Source organism: Hippoglossus hippoglossus, chromosome 2, assembly GCF_009819705.1.
Source record: "Hippoglossus hippoglossus isolate fHipHip1 chromosome 2, fHipHip1.pri, whole genome shotgun sequence".
Classification (NCBI taxonomy): domain Eukaryota; kingdom Metazoa; phylum Chordata; class Actinopteri; order Pleuronectiformes; family Pleuronectidae; genus Hippoglossus; species Hippoglossus hippoglossus.
The window spans coordinates 10,713,073-10,725,197 of record NC_047152.1 but is presented as its reverse complement, the minus strand read 5'-3'; the positions used below and the strand labels follow the sequence as shown (position 1 = coordinate 10,725,197).

General features: G+C 50.7%; 1 protein-coding gene across 1 annotated transcript in view; it reads right to left on the bottom strand.

The window, feature by feature from the left end:
• The window catches only part of LOC117777501 (arf-GAP with GTPase, ANK repeat and PH domain-containing protein 1-like), a 55,309-nt gene extending 45,049 nt beyond the window's left edge, over positions 1–10,260 (bottom strand). Inside the window, exon 1 of the mRNA XM_034612319.1 lies at positions 8,246–10,260. Coding sequence (XP_034468210.1) covers positions 8,246–9,497 — 1,252 coding nt within the window. The 5' untranslated portion in view covers positions 9,498–10,260. The remainder of the gene's footprint in view (positions 1–8,245) is intronic.
• Positions 10,261–12,125: the final 1,865 nt, after the last annotated feature.

Sequence of the window (12,125 nt, the reverse complement as noted above, 5' to 3'; positions counted from 1 at the left end):
TGAATGAACACACACATCCAGAGCGAGAGCGGCAATTACAACAGGAGGCCCCCCGGAGGTCGACACGTGACCTGCAGCCGCTCTACACTGACACGCCAGAGAAGAGTGAGAGGGCAGTCGAGTGACAACGACAGAAACAGAGCGGGAGGTCAACTTTGTCATTCTGTCACAGAATCATCTGCACTGTAAAAAACTGAACGAGTGAATACCTCTCCTCCCATCTGAGCTGTATTAACGTCAGAAAGATCCACTATAAATAAAGTTATTGATGTGTTGCTTTAACTGGCCCCAGTTCAGCTCATCCTCTCTTCACCAACGTTCCCATCAGACTCAAACATTCATCTAATCCTGACTAGCTGCAGAGCTTCTCGTTCCCACGTCCTCCTCGACAGCGGGGCCTGTGTGAGGCGTCCGCAGGCGGCCCAGCTGTTCCCGAGGCCGTGGGAGGTGGAGGGACGGCGAGAGGACGCCTCCCCGATACCGGAGGCGCTGGCAGCGAGAGGCAGCGAGAGGCGGCGAGGGGCGGCGTGAGGCAGCGAGAGGCGGCGTGAGGCAGCGAGGGGCGGCGGACTGAGGCGACCCTCAGTGGTCCGACGGCAGCAGGTGTGAGAGAAAGAGGACGTTTGTGTGTGAGACAGTGAATAATGAGGAAGATGGAAGACGTCAGCGAGGGCGGAGCTAAAAGAAATGAACCAATGAAACTTCATTTTCATATAACTCTATATAATCTAAAACTGAGCAGCCAAACCGGAAGAAGAGCCGTTAACGTGATGTTCACCTGAACGAGGGATCAGAGACCAGTCATCAATAAGTGCTCATCGATACAGCTAATGAACACGTGTGGGTTGTTTATAACAACTCGTCCCTGCAGACTCACACATCACACCACTGACACAAGGACACACACTGACCTAAATATCAGCCTTTTAATCAGTCGCACAACCCTCCCCCCACCACAGACACACACACACACAGACACACACACACACACACACACACACAGTGGTGGTGTGTCGGCAGCCTGCCAGCAGCTTTCATCCTCACCCAAATCAAATAAAAGCACCATCACAGCACCAGCTCCTGACTGGTTCATCATCTACACACACACAGACACACACTAGGAGTTGTCCAGCACAACTAGATGTCTGATAGATCTTAATAATGTGTTTGCGTCGTATCACACACTTCTAAACGTCAATAAATCATAATTTAGAAGAATAACCAGGTTTCAGCCTCAGATGAAAAGAGACTTTCACACTGAAAACTAATTAAAAATGATTATTTGTGGTTCAGGTGTTTTGCTCAAACTAAACAAGAGAAACAAAGTCTGCAGCTGTGGTAGAAAACAAGAGGATGAAGTGTGTTGTTTCCTGAGTGACACAAACAGAAGAACTTCACCAGATACAAGCTGACGTGAAGCAGAGACGCTGTGTTCTTGACCTGAAACATAGATTTTAGACAAAGACGTGAATAAGCTCGGACCCTGAGGATATAGACGTGCTGTGAGGCGACGTGACGACCAGGCAGCCACTGCTCCTCTTCTGCTGAGTCTCATCACAACCTCTTTGAGAACCTCGGCAGCAGAGTTTGATTTGAACTCCTCACAACGCAGCACAAAGCCTGAGTGTGATTCTGTTGGTCTCTATTTGTATTTCTACTGAAGAAAAGCTGTGAATCAACTGTGTCTCTGAGCCTGTGAAGGGATAAGACTCAGTGTCTGATGTCCCTCGATACCAAAGATCCTTCAATCAGGACGCAGAGAATAAATGTATCATCAGCAGCTATATCATCTCATATGTCCTCATTTTGGAGTTCACACAATCGATGAATCCAGAATACAATCTGGAGAACGATTGATAACGAGGTGTGACATCATAACAGGGATGAAAACTGAGGCAGCAGCAGTTTTGAGGGTTAATTTAGAAGCTGAGGACACACATGTGGCAGTGTTTTGTTTGTCTCACACACACACACACACACACACACACACACAGAGTGTTGAGTGTTGTTCAGGTTAATTTCAGGTTTATTAGCATCTTCACATGAAGCTTCTCTCTGCTTCCTCTCTGATTACAGCTCCCTTTGTTCTTCTAACATCCGCTTCTGCTTGGAAACATGATGAAGAGGAGGAGGAGGAGGAGGAGGAGGAGGAGGACAGCTACATGACAGTGTGTGTGTGTGTGTGTGTGTGTGTGTGTGTTTCAGCCTGCTTACATCATGTGTTAAAGCCGTCCTGCATCAGAAATCTGTGCATTTTAAAATCTAAACTCAGTGACACTCTGCTGCTTTGGTGCTGGTGGATTCTGGGTATCAAAGGGTTCAGGGTGTGTGTCTGTGTGTGTGTGTCTGGGTGGGTGTGTGTGTGTGTTGCATCAGTCAGTGTCCTTGTCATCCGCCCTGCGATGGATTTGATCCTTATGTAAGAGCTTAAAGCAGCGGGGGTGCAGAGAGTTGTGACACCGCTCAGCCAGCAGTGGATTACAGGATGTACAGCTAACACGTAACCAGGACAACAAACACACAAACACACAAACAGACACACACAAACACACACACACACACACACACAGTTAGCATAGGTCTGTGTTGTGACTGACTTATTACAAATCACTCAGGAGCCCTAAACACAGCGGATGACTCACGTGTCCTAAGTATGATGGACAGGTGAAGCCATGACACACAGGTGGAAACACAACTGTGTGTAGATGTTGTGTAGCTTCATATTAGAGCAGAACAGTTACTGTGTGACGACAACGATTCAAATCAACACCAGATTCACACCAGATGAATATCTTCATCTTCTCTTTAACGGTGACGAAGCTTCTGATCCATGTTCAACACGTTTGGAGAAAGAGACAGAAAAGGACCATGTTGATAAATCATCAGGAGGACGAGAACCAGGCGTCTTCTGAAGGACGAGTTCTCGGAATCTGGACGCAGCTTCAGTTTCTACTGGTCTCCACTAAAACACCAGAGCCTTCAAACTGAACTGAGACCAGCAGCGTTTAGTCTCCGATGCTCCACAGCAACAGGGATGAGTTTAAAACTGAAATGTTTTAATGTGGACGTGGCCTCATGTTCGATTCCTGGAAACGTACCCACTAAAAACATCTGCTCATGTAACACCAACCTGAGCTGAACCCGAAAACAAGTCTCTACCCAAAACTCTATTGAGTTATGTCTCAACACGTGTGTCCTCACAAGACGAACAAACACTACACTACACACACACAGACACACACACTGTCATGTTACAGAGGCGTCGTCTATGAAGCAGAAAGGCTTAGACACACACTGCTGCTGTTTCAGAGTGTGTGTGGTGATACTTCACTGCTTCCAACGGCTTGTTCAAATAAGGGAGCACGTCCCTGCAACCCCCCCACACACACACACACACACACACACACACACACACACACACACACACACACACACACACACACACACACACACACACACACACACACACACAGGAGGAGGAAGTGAGGAGGAACAGGGAGGGAGCAGAGGATGGGGGAGGAGAAGGGTGAGGACGTACAGACCTCCCACACATGCTCTTTCACCCCAGAACGACCTCTGGCACAGGGGTGACACGGCAGCCGGCTAATGAGAACCGAGCGCCTATAAAACCCTGCTAGTGTCGGGGGGGCGGGGGCATCGAGTCGGAGAGACTGAGAAACGGGACGAATGTGGAGGCGACGCTCCGACACGCCGACGCCACAGAGTCAGAATAATGTTCAGCACAAAGAAACGCTTCAAACTGACACTGAGCCACTGGCTGTGGCTCGGGAGGTAGAGCGGGTCGTACACGAAGCAGAAGGTTGGTGGTTCGATTACCAGCTCTTCCAGTCTGCATTTTGAAGGAGAAGCACCTTGAACTCTACAGGTACGACTGACACTGAATGTTTAGGGATAGAAACACAACAGACCGGTCAGTGCTGCGAGTTCTCCTGTACTTCAGATGTGAAACACACTCTGGAGAATTCCTTCAAAGTCAAACTCATTTGTTCAATCCTCACATTTCATCTGGTGAATCAGCTCATGTTCCCTCCTCTTCCTCAGTCAGCTGTTTTCAGCCTGTGGTTCACAGTCACACTGTGGTCTGCTCGATTTAACACACTGCTGCTCAGTGCGCACACACACACACACCCCCCCACTGGCCCTGAAACTCCCCGTCATATTGACCCAGTCTAAACGGAGCATTAAAGGTGGACGGACAGAAATAGAGACAGCGTCCCAGTCGGACACTTAAAGAACCAGTACAGTCCTTGGCCCAGTTGTGAAATCCCACAGTCCTCGGCTCCTGGACTCTACGACCTGGAGACCGAACTCCAGAGTGTGTCCTCCACTGATCTTTAGGGTTCGTCGTAAACTGTACGAGCTCAAACCAAACTCGGTTCTATTATGTTAGCATCTGCACCTGCTAGCTTAATGCTATCGTGCTAACTCAAATCAATCGCAGACCAGTTTGATGATCAAATAATCATTTGGAAATGAATTGATGGTTTGATGAGAATTTCACCGCTTAAATGATATAAATATAATATTTGTGTGTGTAATCGATAATGAAAAGAACAGTTAGTTGCAGCCAGATGTTATTCTGCACTCAATGCTCATGGGGGGGGCCTGTGACTCACTCTAATGCTTTAGCTTTGACTCATAGGAGGGAAGAGGGGGAACGATGGAGATGAGGAAGGTAAAGTATGAAGAAAGTAAGGAGACAGAGAAGAGAGGGAAGGAAAACAGCAAGGATGCATACATAAATCATAAGGGTGAAGGGAAGACGAGGAGAGGAATCCAGATGAGAGAAGGGAGGAGGAGGAGGAGGAGGGGGGGAAGAAGCAACAGAAAAGAAATAAAAAGCATGGAGGAAAGAGGAAGGAGAGATTGAGGCGAGTCTGAGGAAAGAAAAGGAGGTAAACATGGAGGAGGAGGAGGAGGAGGAGGAGGAGGGTCACCTCCATCTCTTTTCTCCCTGCAGCATTTCTCTAATAGGATTTTCTCCCTATTATATCTTTTGTACTGGAGACTCAAGTATCTGAGGCTGTGTGTCCACAGGCTCTTCCGTCTTTGTGGGGACACACGTGAGTTCTACGCGAGGACACGTTATCCACTCGTCACTTTCAGGGTAAACAACAAAGTGAGTTTAAGGGCTGAGGGTCCTCACAGAGATAGAGATGCACCGTGTGTGCAGACCTAGTTTATGTATAATGGGAAAGCAGAGAGGATCAAAAGGTTTAACCAACGCTTCATCTGCAGGAGCAAAGGCGCTGCAAGTCAAAGTATCTGATGAGTGTGTGAGTGTGCACGTGCACGTGTGTGTGTGAGAGAGAGAGAGAGAGAGAGAGAGAGAGAGAGGGAGAGAGAGAGAGAGAGAGAGAGGGAGAGAGAGAGAGAGAGAGAGAGAGAGAGAGAGAGAGAGAGGGAGGGAGAGAGAGAGAGAGAGAGAGGGAGAGAGAGAGAGAGAGAGAGAGAGAGAGAGAGAGAGAGAGGGAGACAGACAGACAGACAGAGAGAGAGAGAGAGGGAGAGAGAGAGAGAGAGAGAGAGGGAGAGAGAGAGAGAGAGAGAGAGAGAGAGAGAGAGAGAGAGAGAGAGAGAGAGTGTGTGTGTGTGTGTGTGTGTGTGAGAGAGAGAGAGATAGAGAGGGAGTGTTTTCTCAGAGTCGAGAGGATAAACTGATGCAAACCTAGAACAAGTAATTGGCAACCGTGTGTGTGTGTGTGTGTGTGTGTGTGTGTGTGTGTGTGTGTGTGTGTGTGTGTGTGTGTGCCTTCTGACACACATGTCGTGCACATTACTTCTGCATGGCTGTGGATATAGGTCACACACGCATATACAGATCGTCCGCCCTTAAAACACACCCACACCCTTTCACTCACACATTCCCTGACATTTACTCCCTGTGGCCGCTCGCTGACACACACACACACACACACACACACACACACACAGTGAGGTCAGGGTGAATGGGTGTGGTTGGTTGACGTGTGTGTGTTTGTTTCTGTGTCTGAGGATCTTCTGAATAAGATCTGCTGATTAACTTCTCAACCAACTGACATCTTCAATGTCAAGGTGACGACGTTTGTCTCCAAGTTCGACCGACACACGGAACAGTAGCTGCCATGATATTTATTTTCAGACACGTCCACCGACAAAGAGAAGAACAATCGGCACAGAAGAAGAAGAAGAAGAAGTGATTTGTGGGGAAAGAGCGTCATGGTAGCTTCATCGCTCCTCGCCGATGTCCAACCGGGACTTTTTGGCGTTTTCCGAACATCTCTACACTGAAATCATTTGTCTTTAACGAGCTCTTATATAGTTCATCTACTCTCCTGCAGCTTTAAGCAGAAAGTTAAAGATGTTGACAAAGAAAAGGCCTAATGTTTATTTTATAAACCAGCAGCACACACACAGGTTATCTCTTCAACACTCGACCTGTCACAGGACGTCACCTGGCAGCTCATTGGAGGATCCTTCTGCTGTGACCAGCACTCAGGAATCCTAACAATGTGGCAGTTCCACCCCCCCACAACCACACACCTCCGCCCATAACCCCCCGACAGGACAGTTAAACCTGTAAGTCGTCCTCCGGGATCAGGAACCTGCCTGAGGACAAAGAATAAAGATTCTCTTCACCAACTGGGACTCAAACACCATGTCCTCCAAGCAGGAAGGTGGAGCAGGTCGCTGAGCTTCCAGGTGGCGTTACCTTATGTACTTCTTCCTTTTCACCTGCACATCTGTGGGGCTACAGATGTGCAGACGACTCCTTCTTCTATAAACCACAGAATGAACCAACGTCTGAAATCATCCACAAACATCAGGCTCCAGTTTCACCAGACCCAGAGAAAAACTTTCACTGCAGAGTTTCACAAGATCCTAAATGTGTCGTTTCTACTTCAGGACGTGGCAGCGACACACACACACACACGCACACACACAGACAGACACACACACACAGACACACACACACACACACAGAGAGAGAGAGCGAGAGAGACACACACACGCACACACACACACACACACAGAGACACACACAGGACACAGCAGGATGAATGAACTTGATTTGCTGCAGAGGTGACAACGTGTGAAACTGCTGCTGCAGCTGCAAACATCTGGAGGGAGGCTGGTGGAGAGAAAAGTGACAGGAAAGCACATCTGTCCGTCTGTCTATCTGTCTGCCCCTCTCTCTGTCTATCTGTCCATTCCTCTGTCTGTCTGTCCATCCCTCTGTCTTTCTATCTGTCTGTCTGGCCCTCCCTCCGTCTGTCCCTCTGTCTATCCCCCCCTCTTTCTGTCCCTCTGTCTGGACAGATCCACTTCCTCTCTCGTCATGTTTTCCATTCGTCCCCTCTAAATGGAAAGAGGATGCTGAGGGTGTGTTGTTTGTGTTGCTGCAAATATGCATGTATATGTGTGTGTATATGTGTGTGTGTGTGTGTGTGTGTGTGCGCGTGCGTGTGCGTGTTGCACACCTCACTGAAGCTGCTGCAGCCACATGACCAGACGACCTTCCTTTTAGGATAAAGATAAAAAACGTCCTGGTCTCCAGACTCAAACTTCTGCTTCTCTCTCATGTCTCCTCCTCGCTGCTATTTCAAAAACATTTTCCTGTTCGCTCGTCTCTCTGTGTTTCAGGAGGTTTCAACAGACGCACGAACAAGTGACTCAGCTCACTTCTCGCTCTCGTCGCTATCAGAGAAGAACTGAGGTCCTTTTCATTCTCAGGGTAATGAAAGACAAACAGCAGCGTGTGGTCGTCACTGACACAACCAAACATCACCCTGCTGTCCAAAACAAACAAACACACACACACACACCGACAGACACACACTGCTCCTTGAGCCCTGCTGTTTCAACCTTGACAAACTCTCTGTGTGAATCCACTCAGTTTAAAATCACTTCATGTTTCTGCCTCAGTGTTTGAAGGAGAAAGCTGAGCAGCTGAGTCACTGAGTCCAACCTGAGGCTCCGGGGCCCAGACGTGGCCCTCGACTCCTCTCAGGGGCCAGGAGACAATTAGAGGAGGAAACGTCCACGTGTCTCAAGATGAAACCAGCTGAACTCACAGTGATGACGAGGGGCCGGGCTGAGCTTTCAGGGGCCACATGCGAGTTATTTAAATGAGGCCAAAACGAAAACCACTATCAACCTCAGTATTTCCTCCCTGTGAATGAAATATGGTTAAAACCCGACTGGCAGCTGACAGACGAACACAGACAGAGATCAGTGGTTTTACCGTCAGTGCTTCCTCCGTTCATGCTCTCCGTACTGGACTGGGACAGCCCCGCCCTCCTGCTGCGCCGCAGGGACCGGTTGGTGCTGGGGCTTCCCACCGGCGTGGAAGTGGACGCCCCGTCCCTCCTGGAGAAGATCCCGCTGAAGAAGCGAACCAGGCGCCTCTCACTGGAGCGACCGCCTCCTCCCCGCAGGAACCCCCCACCTGATGCGTCCTTCTCGGCCGCCAGGCGCTGCAGGTCGCTGTTGTCCAGCGTCCGGTTCTTGCTGCCGCGAGCTCTCTCCCAGCGGCTCAGCTCGGTCATGGAGTCCGTCTTGTTCAGGACGGCTCCGACCTCCAGGGTCCTGCTCTTCTCTCTGGTGAGGTCGTTTTGGCGAGAAGGTGGCGGCACAGCGGCAGCCTCTGGGGTCACCTCGCCGCCATCAGGCCCGGTGTCACGTTCTATGCAGCCGGAGCTGCTGTGGTGTTTGTCTTTGGACAGCGCCCGCAGTCGCAGCAGCTCGCCGCCCGTCCAGTGCCTGAAGCTGAAGCTGCGCCGCAGGAGACCGGGGGGTCTCTTCGGAGGGGGGGTCTCAGGAGACGTAACTTTAGCTGGTTTCCCGTTGCTCTTGGAGTGAGACATCGTCCCATCGCCGTTCAGAGCCGCGTCACAGCTCCTCTCCTCCACGCTCTTTGCTTTCAGGAGCCTCTTCCTCTTCTGATCGCTGCCGTTCTCCAGCGCAGCGTCTGTGTGAGGAGCTTCAGAGGAAATCTTCTCTGGATCCTCGGCTTCCTGTTGCCTGCTCTCGTTCGGAGCGTCCTCCTGCCTCTGAGGCGAGCTGCTCTCCGGGGCCTCGCTGCTCTCGGGGGCCTCGCTGCTCTCGGGGGCCTCGCTGCTCTGCTCTGCTAACGGGCTGGTGGCCTTCTCCTTCAGCTCTCTCTGCTTCCTGGATGTCTTCAGCCTCCCCAGCTCCAGCTGCCCCGTGCTGAACGTCCTGAAGTTCCTCATGTATCTGTGCGACGAGGACAAGTCGTCGTTCTCGTCCTCCACCTCCTTCAGCTGCTCCAGCAGGCCGCCGCGCTGGACCTCCACCGAGCCCTCCCGCCGGAAGGCGCCCACCTTGGGGTTCTCCGCCGGCCGGGGGTCCTGCTCTCCATCCTCATCGTCCAGACTCTCCCTCTTCACCAGGGTGAGGGAGATGCGGTAGACGGTCTTCCTCTGAGGCGTGCCCCTGTCCATCCTGTCAGTGCAGCTACTGTCCAGAAGGTACATGCTCCTGCTGCGCTCCGAGTGTCTGCAGCAGATAACACCGACCTGAAGGTGTCTGATGAAGACCCACTTTAATCCTGGAGCTGCTCTGTGTGAATCCTCATGAAAAAGCTGACCTCAGCTTTAAAACACTTTAAACAACACAACACCAAACATGGACTTCCCTCTCATCCAGATGTGCAAACAGCTCTTTGACGCAGGAAATACATTCCGTGTCCGTCCCAGCGGAATCGAACCGGCAGCAGACCCTCGAGCAGGCGGCTCCTCCGCTGCGGTCCCCGGCTCCAGGCAGCCCGTGTACCGGGGTAGAATCACTTCTCCAGCGGACAGAGCGAGTCCTCAGCACCGGGACTCCTCCGCCCGGGGTCCGGCCGACAGCTCCGGTCTCAGCTCCGGTCTCATCACGCACAACCCGCGGGTGAATGTTATTCTAGAGCCGCGTCCCGCACGGTGCCAGCGCGTCGTCTCCCATTGTGTGTGCACATCCCCCGCAGCGCAGCGCAGCAGTCCGCCGGGGAACGGCTCCTCTCTGCGGCTCCGCTGGGCCTGAAGGCTCGCTGGGTTCACAGAGGAGGCTCCGGTCCGTCCTCCACACACCGGCCCCAGTAACTCTGCTCTCTACCCGCACACACGCGCACAAAGCTCCGCAGCCACGGTCCCATTCCCCGGTCCACAGCTCTGCGCTCCACACACACACACACAACGACACAACCACGCAGACACACACACACACACAGCAGCGGGGGACGGTGGGAAAACACGGAGTGGAGTCAATGCACAGCTCGGACCTGGAGACACACACACACACACACACACACACACACACACACACACACACACACACTTTATGTTTTATGAGCCTAACTTGTAGAAAGTTAAAATAAATCAGACCCGAGAGCAAAGAAGTCAGGTTTCAGTAAGAGATGCTTTCAAAGACTTTCTGGAGGAATAGGATTTTAAAAAGAGAAAATATTATTATGAAGTAAAACTCTGCCACAGGTCAAAGTGCCTCAGAGTTCAGGCTGCGTCCGTACTGACACGGTTTAACTTGAGTACTTAATATACAAGCTTTATATCAGTAGTATGGTTTGTGTTCTCCGTCCACACCAACACTCCTGAAGACACACGTCACAGGACGAGTGGACGTGTTGATGAGGTTTCTAACACGAGACGGACGTGAAACACAAAGATCTCAGGATGAAGAAGAGGAGCCGAACACGCAGAAGACGGAGACGTCAACACGAGGAGGTTCCAGAGCTTCTGGTGATGAGGGCTCCTCAGACTGACTCTGTCCTTCAGTCAATAACTGACTCAGCAGAAAAGCTGTTGATCAGTTCTCTGATGTTAACGTCACAACACGATCCAGGAGAAGGTCCAGTTCAGGTTTTACTGTCTGCACTGGGACCTACAGGAGGGGGAGGAGCCTCAGCTCTGCCTGTCAAGCTCTTCACACACACACACACACACACACACACACACAGTCATGATGACTTGAAGCTGTGAGAACAAACATCCCATCATACTTTTATTTGTCTGTTTAGATGTAAACACTGAGTGAGATGCATGATGGGAAGTGATAAACTCTTCATCTCACACGTTATCGTCGTCTCTGATCGAACTTTAAAGAGGAAACGTTTTCTCAGCACTTTATCTCTCTCTCTCTCTCTCTCTCTCTCTCCACCTCTGAGGGGGGTGAGCGGGGGGGGATTACACCCCTCCCCCCCGACGCCTCGTGGATTATTACTGGGATTAATCAAGATTAGAGAAGAAGCCGACAGCTACTTTCTCTTTTCACCGCTACACACTTTCCTCTGTCCATGTGTTTGTCTCCTCATCAAACGCACCCTCACAACATGTCACCTGACGACAGCAACACGTTACAGGAGCTGGACGGAGATAAGGAAAGATGTGCAGATGAGGGGGGGGGGGTTACTGGAGATGGAAGACGCCAACGCCTGCTGCACCGCCGCCGCAACATCAAGCGCACCTGGAGCCTTTGATCCGGTGCACATCGTGGTGTTGTCTTGTGGTTGATGTTCCAGCCACTGAAGAGTTTGTCACTGATAACGAGGAGGAAGAGTTTCCTGATGAATAATATAAACTACTTGAATCTGGAAACTCACATTTCATATGTTCACCGAACAAGGTGTGAAAGCCGTGAAGAGGATTGAGTTGAGTCCCGGGTGTGTGTGTTTCACGTAGAGACGAGTCTGATCCTAATCTGATGTTCAAACGTGTGAGATGAATCCATCAGGGAGAAACAGCAGATTGTTGTGAGCTGATGAACTAATGAGCTGGTTAATAATCTCTAATCTGTCAGGAACCTAATCCACAAGCAGAACTGCAGTGAATCCTCACGCTGGATTTGAAGCCGACTCTCGGAGTCATAACTTCATCATCACACTGGAGATGGATGATTGACAAGAGGCAGCTTCATTGGATCAACTTCACGAGACCGGAGGGTTGATGCTGGTGAAGGTAGAGAACCAATAGAGGTTGAGAGGAAGCTAATGCTAACTGCTACTAGCGTCATGATGAGGTGCAGATGGACTGAGACCCTGGAGGAGGCGTGAAGAAGCTTGATTCAAAGTGAATGGAGCGAGCACAGAGGTCCACAGGTCTCTGGAGACA